At 37.7% G+C, this 12,607-nt stretch overlaps 2 protein-coding genes and 1 long non-coding RNA gene across 3 annotated transcripts in view; 2 read left to right on the top strand and 1 right to left on the bottom strand.

Annotated features, from left to right (window-relative positions):
* The window catches only part of LOC111444421 (reticulon-like protein B21), a 5,055-nt gene extending 3,403 nt beyond the window's left edge, over positions 1–1,652 (top strand). Inside the window, exons 6-8 of the mRNA XM_023082520.1 lie at positions 88–129; positions 1,232–1,354; positions 1,442–1,652. Of these exons, the coding sequence (XP_022938288.1) occupies positions 88–129; positions 1,232–1,354; positions 1,442–1,560 (284 nt within the window). The 3' untranslated portion in view covers positions 1,561–1,652. The remainder of the gene's footprint in view (positions 1–87; positions 130–1,231; positions 1,355–1,441) is intronic.
* A 1,148-nt stretch (positions 1,653–2,800) lies between these two features.
* LOC111444427 lies at positions 2,801–6,827 on the bottom strand. The gene is made up of 3 exons (XR_002710697.1): positions 6,583–6,827; positions 3,163–3,167; positions 2,801–2,812 (listed from the first exon to the last, which is right to left on the bottom strand). It is a non-coding gene; the product is annotated as an uncharacterized LOC111444427 (long non-coding RNA).
* On the top strand, positions 4,907–6,596 carry LOC111444420 (CBL-interacting serine/threonine-protein kinase 6-like). The gene has a single exon (XM_023082519.1). The coding sequence runs from the start codon at positions 5,212–5,214 to the stop codon at positions 6,511–6,513; it is 1,302 nt and encodes a 433-aa protein (XP_022938287.1). The 5' UTR covers positions 4,907–5,211; the 3' UTR covers positions 6,514–6,596.
* Positions 6,828–12,607: the final 5,780 nt, after the last annotated feature.

Here is a 12,607-nt window from a genome sequence, read left to right as displayed (position 1 = left end):
TTTTTTTTTTTTTTTTTTTTTTTTTTTTTTTTTTTTTTTTTTTTTTTTTGGGTTCTGACAAATGGATGTACTGATTGACTGGCACAGGATTCGTTGCGGTTTTCACCCTCCCCAAATTATTTACCCACGGTAAAAAACACATCTCCACGGACTTATAAACTTTTCTATCTTTTATTCTTACTTATAAACTTTTCTATCTTTTATTCTTTTTTGGGTTACAATTCAATACGGCCGAGTACAACAAACCACCGTACTCCTCTGTCTTTTCATCCGTCGATTTGTTTGTGACCCTCTTTTGTTCCCTTCATAAAACGACCACGTTTTAAATTCTAAAATTTCGAAAAGGGAATAAAAATTAAAATTGTTATATACTTTATTTGTCGGTAATTTATTTTCTTCTCTGTAAGTTCTCGTGTCAGTTCTGTCGGATCGGATGATTTAATGTTTGATTCAATCTCCACCCTTCATTTTTCTTTTCTTTTTTTTTGTGTTTTAATTTTAAAATTAAAAATAAATATTTTATTTTCATCTTTGGATTCTAAAAACTTTAATTTGGTTCGTGACTTATTTTTGTTTTTATGTTTCCATTTGAATCACATGAAACTTTAGCTTTAAATATCTAATTATTCTCTTAGGTAGCGTCTACTCCGTTCTTAAATTTTGAAACGGGTTTAGATCCTAATAGGTGTCTCATTCATCGAACTATCCTTAGGTTAGTAGAAACATAATGACTTGCTAATCGAGGGAGCTATGTGTCTTCAAAGTTGCCACGCGAAATTGGTTTCAGTCTCGGCCAATTTTCGTTCGACTGATGTCGGGTACCATTAGACAGTTCTAGGACAGTTCTGAAAAGCTGGTTTGTTTTTTCAAGATCTTAATATTCCCTTGGGAAACCGTGCTAGGACTCGAATTTCGAAGAAAAAAGAGCTTATAGTAGTACTATGCTTACGAGCTTGAAATCGATACCTTAATTGGGTTGTTTGGAGCACACACGCGGAAAAATTGATTATTAGTCTTTGCTATATGAACGCCCATTTGCCCTTTTGATCGGGACGATCGAGGTCTTTGTTTATTGACTTTTTGTTTGTCTATGTGTGTTTCTTTACTTTACTCGTGTGGGAGAAAGGAAGAAACAAAAATGAAGAAACTAAATCGTTATCAAACGAAGTTTGTTTAGAATATGACGCGGATTCGTGTTTATGTTTTTAAGAGTTCTTTTTTTGTGAATTAGGAGAACATTGGTTGAGGCTTTGTGGGAGTTCTTGGCAGCTGAGTTCCCACAAGAAGGGAATGATTGTTGCTATCTTCCTTATGGTATGGAACTTCTCTTCGATTCTATATCGCGTTTGGGCAGGTAAACCATTTCGAACTGAAATCTTAATCTGTTTCGAGATGTAGATTCGAACGTGTAACGTTATTGAAATGAAGTATGATTTTGCAGCTTTCATAGCGTTTGTGAGCTTTCGCTACTACCGGGAATCATTAGGGAGAGATGGTTGGGTTAAAAATGGAGAAGCAGCTCGACATAACGACACGGTTTCGGGTAAGTTCAAAGCTTGAGAGATAATTTTGATCAATTTTGAGGCTCTTTTCCTATGCTTTCTTTTGAGCTAGCTTGAAAATTACCATGTAAATTAATGGAGTATGGTAGAAAGCCATCTTGTTCCTTAAAAAATGGAAAGTGTTTCTTTTTTATTCTCTTTATTTGAATTTGAAAGTGAGAAAATAATGATTATAATTTGTGACACTCGAGTAAATAAGAGGTACATGAATGACTCGAGATCACATGCTGAGAATAGATTGAGGAGGAGAACAAAACACCCTTTACAAGGGTGTCAAAACCTTTCCTAGTAAACACGTTTTAAAGCCTTTAGTGGTAGCCAGAGGGAAACAGTATCTGCTAACAGTGCGCTTGAACTGTTACAAATGGTATCAGAGCTAGACATTAGACTATGTGCCAGCGAGGAGGCTATTCCCAGATGGGGGTAGACATGAGGCGGTGTGCCAGTAAGGACACTGGGTCTCGAAGGAGGATGGATTTGGTAGGGTCCCACGTCGATTGGAGAAAGTAACGAGTGTTAGCGAGCGAGGACGTTGGGCCTCAAAGAGAGTGAGTTGTGATATCCCACATTGGTTGGGTGGAGAAACAAGAGTGGAACAAACCATGTTAGAAACACTCTGTCGGTTTGTAGAGATAGGGTCCCACATCGATTGGAGAAAGTAACAAGTACCTGCGAGGACACTGGCCCCAGAGGGAGTGGATTATGATATCCCACATTGGTTGAGGAGGAGAACGAAACACCCTTTATCAGAGCGTGGAACAAACCATCTTAAAAAGACTTTGTGTTGGTTTGTAGAGATAGTCGGAATGTCATTATCAGAGTGTGGAACAAACCATCTTAGAAAGACTCTGTGTTGGTTTGTAGAGATAGTCGGAATGTCATCAGAATGTTAGAGTCATTAGATACCCGTTTTTCCGGAAATAATTTTGTTTTTTTTTGTGGTGCAAGATATTGAAAATATAATTTTCTTTTTTGCTTATTAATTAAAAAAAAAAAATGAAACATGTGATACATTTAATTCACATGGGTTTGGCTTAATGCAATGAATAGGGACCAACTTTATTTTCTTTTTCTTTTTTTAAAAATAAAAACTTTATTAAATTTCACTTTTATTGACTTTTCTTTCCCATAATTATATTTAACATTCCAATTTGTAGATTTTTATTAGAAAAAGCACTTCAAATATTGTTTCTCTTTGTCTTTCACTATTATTTATTAAAATATTACAAATTTATTATTTATTATTATTACTATTAATATATTTTAATTTGTTGAATAGTTTTCATGGTGGTGATAGTGGATGGAAGCTCAATCCTTTCTAAAATGCTTAGAAACTATGTCTAGTGGATATTATTTAATATCATGTTGTGTATGTAATATAATCTAAAATAATATACCATAAAAAAAAAACGTATAATTATCGATTTCAATATACCCCACCTCGAGCCTTAACCTGCAAGTCAAGATTAAGAGAAAATTTGAAAATTTGGTGTATCAGCCTTGGAGGCTCCACCGCTAATAGATATTGTTCTATTTGATCTTTAAAAGGTGTATGAAGGTTTCCACGCCCTCTGGATTTTCCTCCAAGGCTTTAAAACACGTATGCTAGGAGAAGGTTTCCACACCCTTATAAGGGTGGCTTGTTCTCCTCCCCCAACTAACGTGGGACATCACAATCCACCCCTCTCCGGGGCCCAACGTTCTCACTGACACTCTTTCCTTCCTCCAATTGATGTGGGAGCGCCCCCAAATTCACCCCTTTGGGGCCGGCGTCTTTATTGGCACCCCTTTGGGGAACAGTGAGAAGGTTGACACATCGTCCGATGTCTGGCTTTGATACATTGTAAAAGCCCAAATCCACTGCTACCAGATATTGTCCTCTTTCTTTGGCCTTTCCCGGTCACGCTTCCCTTCAAGGCTCTCCCTCCCTCGTGGCTTTAAAAATGTCTACTACTGTAAAAAGGTTTCCACACCCTTGTAAATGGTTGTTTGTTCTCTTCCCAACCAATGTGAAAGATGAAAACTTGCAAGTTTAGTATCAATTCAGATCAAACAAGTGCTTTATGTTACATTTTAATTATGCTCTAAAGTTGTACGATGATTAGTTTAAGGGGGAGAAAATATGATCATTTATAATAATTTAATTATATTTTTAAGTAACTAGTGGTGAGAAAACTTTTGTCCGGTAGCTGCCGACGGGGGACGGGGTGGTCCAGCGGCGGAAGAGGCTATATTTTTTGAATTTGACTAAGTTGTGGAATTTAAGAATGGCCGCCGCCGCCGCCGCTAGTTCCGACATTCAGTTGCTGACGGGTGGCCGCCACGTCGTGCTTAGACTTCCCTCCAATTTTTGCCATATGTTTTTTTCCACCCTAATTTAATTCCATTATTTTGGTTTATTATTTTTATAAAAAAAAAACAAAAAATATATCGAATGTTTAATTAAAAGTTGATGTGTCTGAATAATTTAATTAAATAATAGAAAGTATAAATAATAAAAAATAAATTGAAAAAAAATGTGATTTAAATTATATATTAAATTTTTTTTTTGAATAATTTCTGTTGCACATGCCACCTCGTTCTAATCTTATCACATCCGTCCCATCACATATTATTTGCCGTGACACGTGGCAGTCCAGAGTTAGGTTCGGTTGGGACCAGTGGGCCCCTGAAAATTATGAATCAACGGAACATATATTCTCAGACAGCACAGCTAATCAAATGAACTTTTAGCGCTTTTACAACTTTACCCCTTCACGAAAAGGCACAAGAATCTGTTCATTTGTATGCCGGGGTAGAATCGTAATTTCCTATTTTTCTAGTTTGGTGGGCTGGCTCTTGGCGGTTTCGAGGAAATCAGACGAAAAACGACGTCGTTTCGATTTTAGTTGTTTATTTTTTATTTTTTTAATGGAATATATCGATAAGAAGTACACGTAGTTAAAAGCTTTCATATTTATCTTTTTTATTCTATTTAATAAAAAATTATTGTTGATTTTTTTTAAATTTAAATTTTAGCTGATTTTGCGTTAAAAAAGGACAAAAATATTGCCTTAAAAAATAAAATATATTTTACTTCTATATTCAAATTCCTTAATTTATTACAAATTCAAATTAAAAATAAATATACGACAAAAAAAAATAAAAATAAAGGAAAGTAATTTAGCATTCAATTAAATATTTAATATATTTTTATTGGACGAGAATATACAATTGAATCCCTTTTTCTAAGGAAGCGGAAGCGATAAAGAAGGCAACGTCATGGGGGTATAAGAGTAATTTCATATCCAAAATCCACTATTTAACCGATGAGGCGGCTTCAATGTTAGAAGAGAGCAGAAGAAGAGAAAGGCCTGAAGAAACAGAGGGAAAATAGTTATCGGTAGATCGTCAATCGGAAATTGTAGGGTTTCAGAACTCTGCAAGGGAATGCGGAAAGATGAGATTAGCTTCGTTGATTCAGTCTGAGTTGATCGGGAGATTCAAAATCTTCATCGTCGGCGGCAGAAATTGTCACCGGAAACACGTCGAGGACGGGTGATCTGATTCCTCTCTTTCTCTTTCTCCTCCCTCTTTTTCCTCTTTTACTTAGATTTAATCTGTATCTAAATAAAGAAGGAGTTAAGTGATCTCGAATCCGGCGGCGGATATGGCGGATAAAGGCAGAGATGGTGGCCACTCGAGTTTACTCGACGGGAAGTACGAATTAGGCCGTCTTTTAGGGCACGGGACTTTTGCAAAGGTTTACCATGCTCGAAATCTGCGAACGGGGAAGACTGTTGCGATGAAAGTGGTTGGTAAGGAGAAGATCATCAGAGTCGGCATGACGGAGCAGATCAAGAGAGAGATCTCTGTGATGAAAATGGTGAAGCATCCGAATATTGTTGAGCTTCATGAGGTGATGGCGAGTAAATCGAAGATCTACTTTGCGATGGAGTTTGTGAGAGGCGGTGAACTGTTTACCAAAATCGCGAAAGGTCGGTTGAGAGAGGATGTGGCTAGGGTTTACTTTCAGCAATTGATCTCTGCGATTGATTTCTGCCATAGCCGTGGTGTTTACCATCGCGATTTGAAACCGGAGAATCTCCTCCTCGACGAAGACGGTAACCTTAAGGTCACTGATTTCGGCCTCACCGCCTTCTCGGAGCACTTGAAGCAGGACGGATTATTGCACACTACATGCGGAACTCCAGCATACGTCGCGCCGGAGGTCATCGGAAAGCAGGGATACGATGGCGCTAAGGCGGATCTGTGGTCTTGTGGAGTGATCCTCTACGTTCTTCTCGCTGGATACCTTCCATTTCAGGACGACAATATGGTGGCGATGTACAAGAAAATATACAGAGGCGACTTCAAATGTCCACCGTGGTTCTCATCCGAAGCCCGGCGTCTCGTCACGAAGCTTCTCGACCCGAATCCAGTGACCAGAATCGGGATCACGAAGATCACATCATCGTCATGGTTCAAGAAATCGGTACCGAAGTCTATAATTACGAAGGAAGAACAAGAAGGAATCGAGGAAAATTTCACGAAATCGAAGCAACCAGCGGAGACATTAAACGCATTCCACATAATTTCCCTATCGGAAGGGTTCGATCTGTCGCCGTTGTTCGAGGAGAAGAAGAGGGAGGACAAAGAGGAGATGAGATTCGCGACATCATCGCCGGCGAGCAGTGTGATATCGAAGCTTGAGGAAGTAGCAAAGGCGGTGAAGTTCGATGTGAAGAAGAGCGAATCATGGGTTCGATTGCAGGGGCAAGAAAAGGGGAGGAAGGGGAAACTTGCAATTGCGGCGGATATCTTCGCCTTGACGCCGTCGTTTGTGGTGGTGGAGGTAAAGAAGGACAACGGAGATACTTTGGAGTACAACCAGTTCTGTAGGAAGGAGCTCCGGCCGGCGTTGAAGGACATTGTTTGGACATCTCCGACTGAGAATTCGACCCCAGCTTGAAAAACCTGATTATTATCAGATTGGAAATCGAAGGATTCATGAGACTGTGATTGGATTATCTAATGAAACATGATTTTGTGAAATGGAATGATTTTGTTAATTTATGCTTTTGATGATTGTGATGAATGTTATGATCGTTCGCTTTTTGTTTCATTTGATGTGGGGATTTGTGTTTGGTGTTGTTTATTTGTGGATCATGACAACCCTTATTTTCTTGTTACGCTTGATCTTTCGGTACCTTGAAGGAATTTGTGTGAGTTTCTTTTTGTCCCAAACTCAAATTTTCATTCTTTTCGTAATCAATTACATTTGACACTTATGCATCCAACTCTGAACTATAGAAGAGAGTGGGTGACAGAGATAAACGATAAGTTATGTGGAAGGGGATGAATCATGAACTTAGCTTTCCTTTTCGTCCATCTTCGAATCCCCCCTCCCTTTATTTGACTCACCATAATATCTTTGTGTGCTCTTTTGGATGGACTTGGTCAACTCGAGTCTTAGCAACTTTTATTTACCTATGTCTTAATTATTTGATATCTTTTGTTATAAGAAGCATCCCAAAGGGTATAAGAGGGTTGTTACATGGGCATGGCTTGTTTAGGTTGTTACAAAAGGTATTAGAGCCAGACATCAAATGATGTGCCATTGAAGATGTTGTCTCGAGAGTGAGGACGCTGGCCCCCTGAGGTTGGATTGTGAGGGTGTGCCAGTGAGGACGCTGCCCCAGGGGTTGGATTGTGAAGGTGTACCAGCGAGGACGCTGGCCCCATGGGTTAGACTGTAAGGGTATGCTAGTAAGGACGTTGACCCCCAGGAGTTGGATTGTGAGGGTGTGCCGCGAGGATGTTGGCCCCTCAAATGTTAGTCCCGTGACGAGGACGTTGGCCCTATGGGGGTGGATTGTGAGGCTCTGAGGTTCTACCTCAGTTGGAGAGTAGAACGAATCATTCCTTAAAGCGTGGAAACCTCTTCCTAGTAGACTCGTATTAACAATCGTGAAATTGACGACAATACGTAATAAGTCAAGACAACAAAGGCTCGAAACTTTTAACTAATTACTTTGATATGAAAAGGTGTAAGCAATGTTATCGGGTTTGTTGAGTTGATATTATAAAAAAAAACATATCTTTAATTTGATAAGAATCTTTAAGGATCATTCAAAGCAATAAAAGGCACAGCAACCACCCATGAACAATAAAGGACTTCAAGTAAGTTTTTAGCCCCACACAACTAACACTCTTTTCAGCTTGGAGATGTGGACCAATTCTGCAAAGATATCAACACTTCCATCCATGGATATCTCGATTTTGGCAACGCCTTTACGCTTTCTATTCAAAATCCATTCCATTCTAGTTTGATCAGAGAAACCATACAAAATGAATCTGCTCACGAAGATAACTTATAATATCATAGCTGTTCATGTAACCACTCTCGTTTTCTTTATTTCTTCTTAGTTGCTTGGCTAGTAGTAGGTATCTGGTTCATCGCTTTAGCTATTATCTCTATGACTTTAGACTTTATTGGTTTCAATTTCAACCACTCGCAAAAGAAACAATCTCCCAACAACACTGTGATCTGACTCTAACTATGCCAACATAATGCTGCAAACTCCCAACGAGATTTTTTTGACTACCCTTTTCAATCACTTCTTTTTGTCTCGGGAGAACCCTTCTCAACCCATGTTTTTTTTTTTTTTTTTTACGTTTACTGATTGATCGTTTGTGGATGTATATAATAAAATGATGTAAAATTTACAAGAATAAGTGCAAGTATACACTATCACAAGTAACAAGTAATAAAGTAAATTATCGATTCCACATGGAACCTATCTTTTTGGTTAATTTTATCACTGGAGTTTTTGGGTAACATTCAAATGAGTGTTGGAGATTTTAACTATTTAAACAAAACTAAAACAGTGCCACTGCTGTCGAAAAATAGGTAATGAGGAAAACTATAATGAGGAAAGTTCGGCTAAGAGAGATTAAATAAATAAGTTGTTGAGTTTTGTGGTAGATTTTAGTTCCTTTTAATAGATTTTCAAGCCCCGAGGGTCATGAATGGTGATTATTTGTTGTAATTTCTATTAACAAGGCTCTAGGAGTAGAATTATTCATAACCCTTCTATTACCGTTCAAGTCTCCTTGCTATGAAACTAGAGTATTAAAGATGATTTCATTGCTCCCTCTTCTCCCGAATAAGAGAACAACTATGTATGTAAAGTAGCTAATTAAACATACATGTAAATCATTAACAATAACTCTTTAATAAACTAAAATCATACCGTCAACATACTTAAACTATATAAAACTCTCTCGCCTCCCCTATTAAGTTTGGCTCTCCATACAAACTGAATTAAACAAAGGAATCCGCATCTTCATCATGTAAAATCGATGGAATAAGGAAATAGAGAGTTATCCCGTTCGTCAATGGAAGTTCCCTTCTCTTAAGCTCTTACGTCCACCTCTTTGCCCTAATCAATCTTTGTTGGTCTCCTTTTCCTTCTGCTGTCAACCGCGGCTGGATTAGGGTTTTCTTCTTCTTCTCTGGTTTCACAGCAGTTTACTGCAGCAGAGGCTGCTATGTAATTCGATTTTTTTCTCCCAAAGTGTGGCTCTCCTCCTCTTGGTCTTCCTTTTTCCTTTTATATTGAGCATGGGTTCCCCTTTATGGCTTGAAAACGAATAAGTTGTCCACATAGGATGTTTCTCATTCGGTAATCAATGACCCACTTCGACTGCTGATGAATTTAAAATTTCCATGTCATCCCCCATTTATTTCCAGATTTGCTACTCCCTCATGGTTCAGCATAAATGTCTGAAATTTTACCACATAACTCAATTAAATGTACAATTAAGATCGATTTATGCCAAACCATTTTTTTTTTTCATGTTGGACCGCAATAAACGATTTCATGCTCACTAAGTAGTATAAATGGGGTAAATAACGAGAAAATGGTGAATAAGAGTGTCATATTAAATACAAAAAGACTTGATATAACTCTACCTTTAGAGAGTCATCACTGATGCTTTATGGAGTCATGAAAACTCGAAATTCTTGTAGTGATAATCATCTCGTTTTTAGCAACCATGATACTATTTCCTTCCAAAAGAATAAAAGAGAGTTAACGAGTAGTGGTAGATATCGTAAACAAGCTAAAATTTAGAATACAAATCAACTAATAAATAAGATAAAATTCAACTAAAAAACACTCAAATGAAAATATCCATGAACCAATACTTGAATCCTACACGGCCTACTACCCACTTACAGTTTTATTGGTTGAAACGTAATACTCATAACGGTCATATTGTAGGTTCGAGCCCTACTAAGCCTACTACAGGTAGGCTTCACGACGAGTGGACATGAACTACAACCAAACAAGCAAGAGTCAGCCAACTACAAACTCGTGAACTATAAAGAAACCATCTAAGAGACTTGTCTAAAGGACCGAACCCGAAGCTGAGAACAAGATTGCAAAAAAGTGCAACATACCTTCCTGATTTAGGAAGAGCACCATATGCAGAATCTTTCCTTCTAAATAGCAATCCAACAGCTCCAAATCCTTCAACAAAAAAAACTTGAACAAACTACGAACATATCACAAATGAATCTAACTTAATATAGGATCTCACAATCCACCTCCTTTTCAGTGTCCAGTGTCCTCGCTAGCACACCGCTCGGTATCTAGCTATGATACCATTTGTAATAGTCCAAGCTCACCGCTAACAGATACTATCCGCTTTGGTCGGTTACATATTGCAGTTAACCTCATGATTTTAAAACGCGCTGTTAGGGAGAGGTTTCCACACTCTTATAAAGAATGTTTCGTTTTCCTCCCCAACCGATGTAGGATCTCACAATCCACCCCTCCTTCGATGCCCAGCGTCCTCGCTAGCACACCGCTCGGTATCTGGCTATGATACCATTTATAACAGCCCAAGCCCACCGCTAGCAGATACTGTCCACTTTGGCCCATTATGTACTGCCATTAACCTCGTGATTTTAAAACGCATCTGTTAGGGAGAGGTTTCCACACTCTTATAAAGGATGCTTCCTTCTTCTCCCCAACCAATGTAGGATGTCCCAATCCACCCCCCTTCGGTGCCCAGCGTCCTCTAATACCACCGCTAGCAGATATTGTCCGTTTTAGCCCATTATATATCACCGTCAACATCACAATTTCAAACCGCATCTGTTAAGGAGAGGTTTCCACACCTTACAAACAATACCTCGTTCCTCTCCAACCGATGTAAGATCTGACATCTAAAGCAGACAGAAGAGAGAGAGAATGGGAAGTGAAGGCTGACGGAAAGAGACATGAACACACACTAGTAAAGGTATGAATTTTTTTCATACAATTGCTCGGAGTGTGTGCTCACTCTCTTCTGTCAGCTCTTTCAATTCTCTCATCTTCTTGATTGATATTAGGGTTTCTTCATTGTTCTTCCTTTCAATAAACAAAACCCTAAGTTTGTGTCCCTTTCTTTTTGAGCTAAGAAGGTATATAAACACACTCATGCTCACTCATTTATGATGATGTATGAAACAAAAACAGAAAGGAAGGTGGGGAGGAGAAATTATGGGCAGTCACCGTTTTTAATAATTGTTGGATGTTAGTTCGAGGTAAACGTATCCATCGTGTCTTGTCTTGTCTTGAAATGAATTATGTAACTTTTTTTTATTACATCGAACCATTTCTTAGTTGTGTTGTTGTTCTGATATTTTCAGTGAGAGAGAGATAAATAGTATATCAGTGGGCAAGTTGTGGATCTCTATCCATTCGTAACAACTCAACTTTCGAAAAATCTAGACCGTCTAAGTTTCGTTACCAATTACACAATAATGTCATCTTTAAAGCGGAAAAATAAGAACATGCAAGCTGTAAGCTCATATAGTGTTAGAGAAAAACATTTCACTCGTACGGGGTTCCTTTTTTTTAAATGCGTTTCAGAAAACAACCCATTTTCGTTCATTAAGAAACGATAATAAATAAATGGATATTTCGTGTTTGCAAAAACGGACCGAAAAGGGTATTGGACCATTTAGAGTAAATGAACCAAATAATTTGGAAATTGAGAGTAGCAAGTAGTCCCCTCTCTCGTGGTCCTCCTTGGCCTCAAACTATCTAACCTAATAGCTTGTTGATTTGTCGATCTCAACTCCGACGTCATCGATCCAAATCCAAACATAATGATATCTCTATAGCTAACCAACCATGAATCCTTTTGGAACGAACCCAATTCAACTTGATGCTAGAAATCCCAACTCGTTTACTATGTAGGTGTTTCCAAAGGTCGCAGTCTCACAGTTGGTTGTGCGCAACACAATCTTGGCTACCATGACGCTCACATTTGTGGGATTCATACACGAAGAATCCTGACACTACAGTGATAACTCACAATATGTTAATATTAACCTACGATCGAAACATACCAAAACAAATAAATAGAGTAGAAAGAACAACTTGAGGGAAAAATTTCTTTATACTATAAATCTTAAACACTACGTTTTTTCAATTTTTTTTGTTGCAGTAAACAGAGCATATATTTGATGAGTATGTATAGGGAAGAAAATATTAATACATTTAATATTTAATGTTTGATTATATGTAGTTAACTTTTTATTATCAATTTTGCTATAAAAGTGTTGTCACAAATATTATCATATGTTACAATAAATATAATGTATAGTACATTTCAATTCTTATCTCTTCCATGTTCAATTTGAAATTTGTTTGGAAAGACTCACCTACTCCATTTAATAACAACTGGAGAACGACAACACATTCAAAATTTTAGAAAATAATTCATCGAATCATAAATCCTATGTTAGGTCACATGTATGATGAGAGGCTACAAGGTTGTCTACTCGATATATTTATATATAAAAATAGGTGGAGGAGCGAGAGCTATGCATAGAGAGGATCATTCTAGAGCGTCAGTCAACTTACTTTCGTATTTGAATATTTTCTATTTCATTCTGTAATTGCATCCCGAACCCTTGTTTCCCCTTGTAATAAATTTGAATAACATCATCTTATAATTAGATTTTATTTCGTTGTCTTATTTTTATTAAAATTTATTGAATTTTC

This window comes from Cucurbita moschata, unplaced genomic scaffold (genome assembly GCF_002738365.1).
Source record: "Cucurbita moschata cultivar Rifu unplaced genomic scaffold, Cmos_1.0 Cmo_Scf00006, whole genome shotgun sequence".
Lineage (NCBI taxonomy): Eukaryota > Viridiplantae > Streptophyta > Magnoliopsida > Cucurbitales > Cucurbitaceae > Cucurbita > Cucurbita moschata.
Note: the sequence above shows the minus strand (reverse complement) of the source record. Positions and strands in the feature narration are given on the sequence as shown.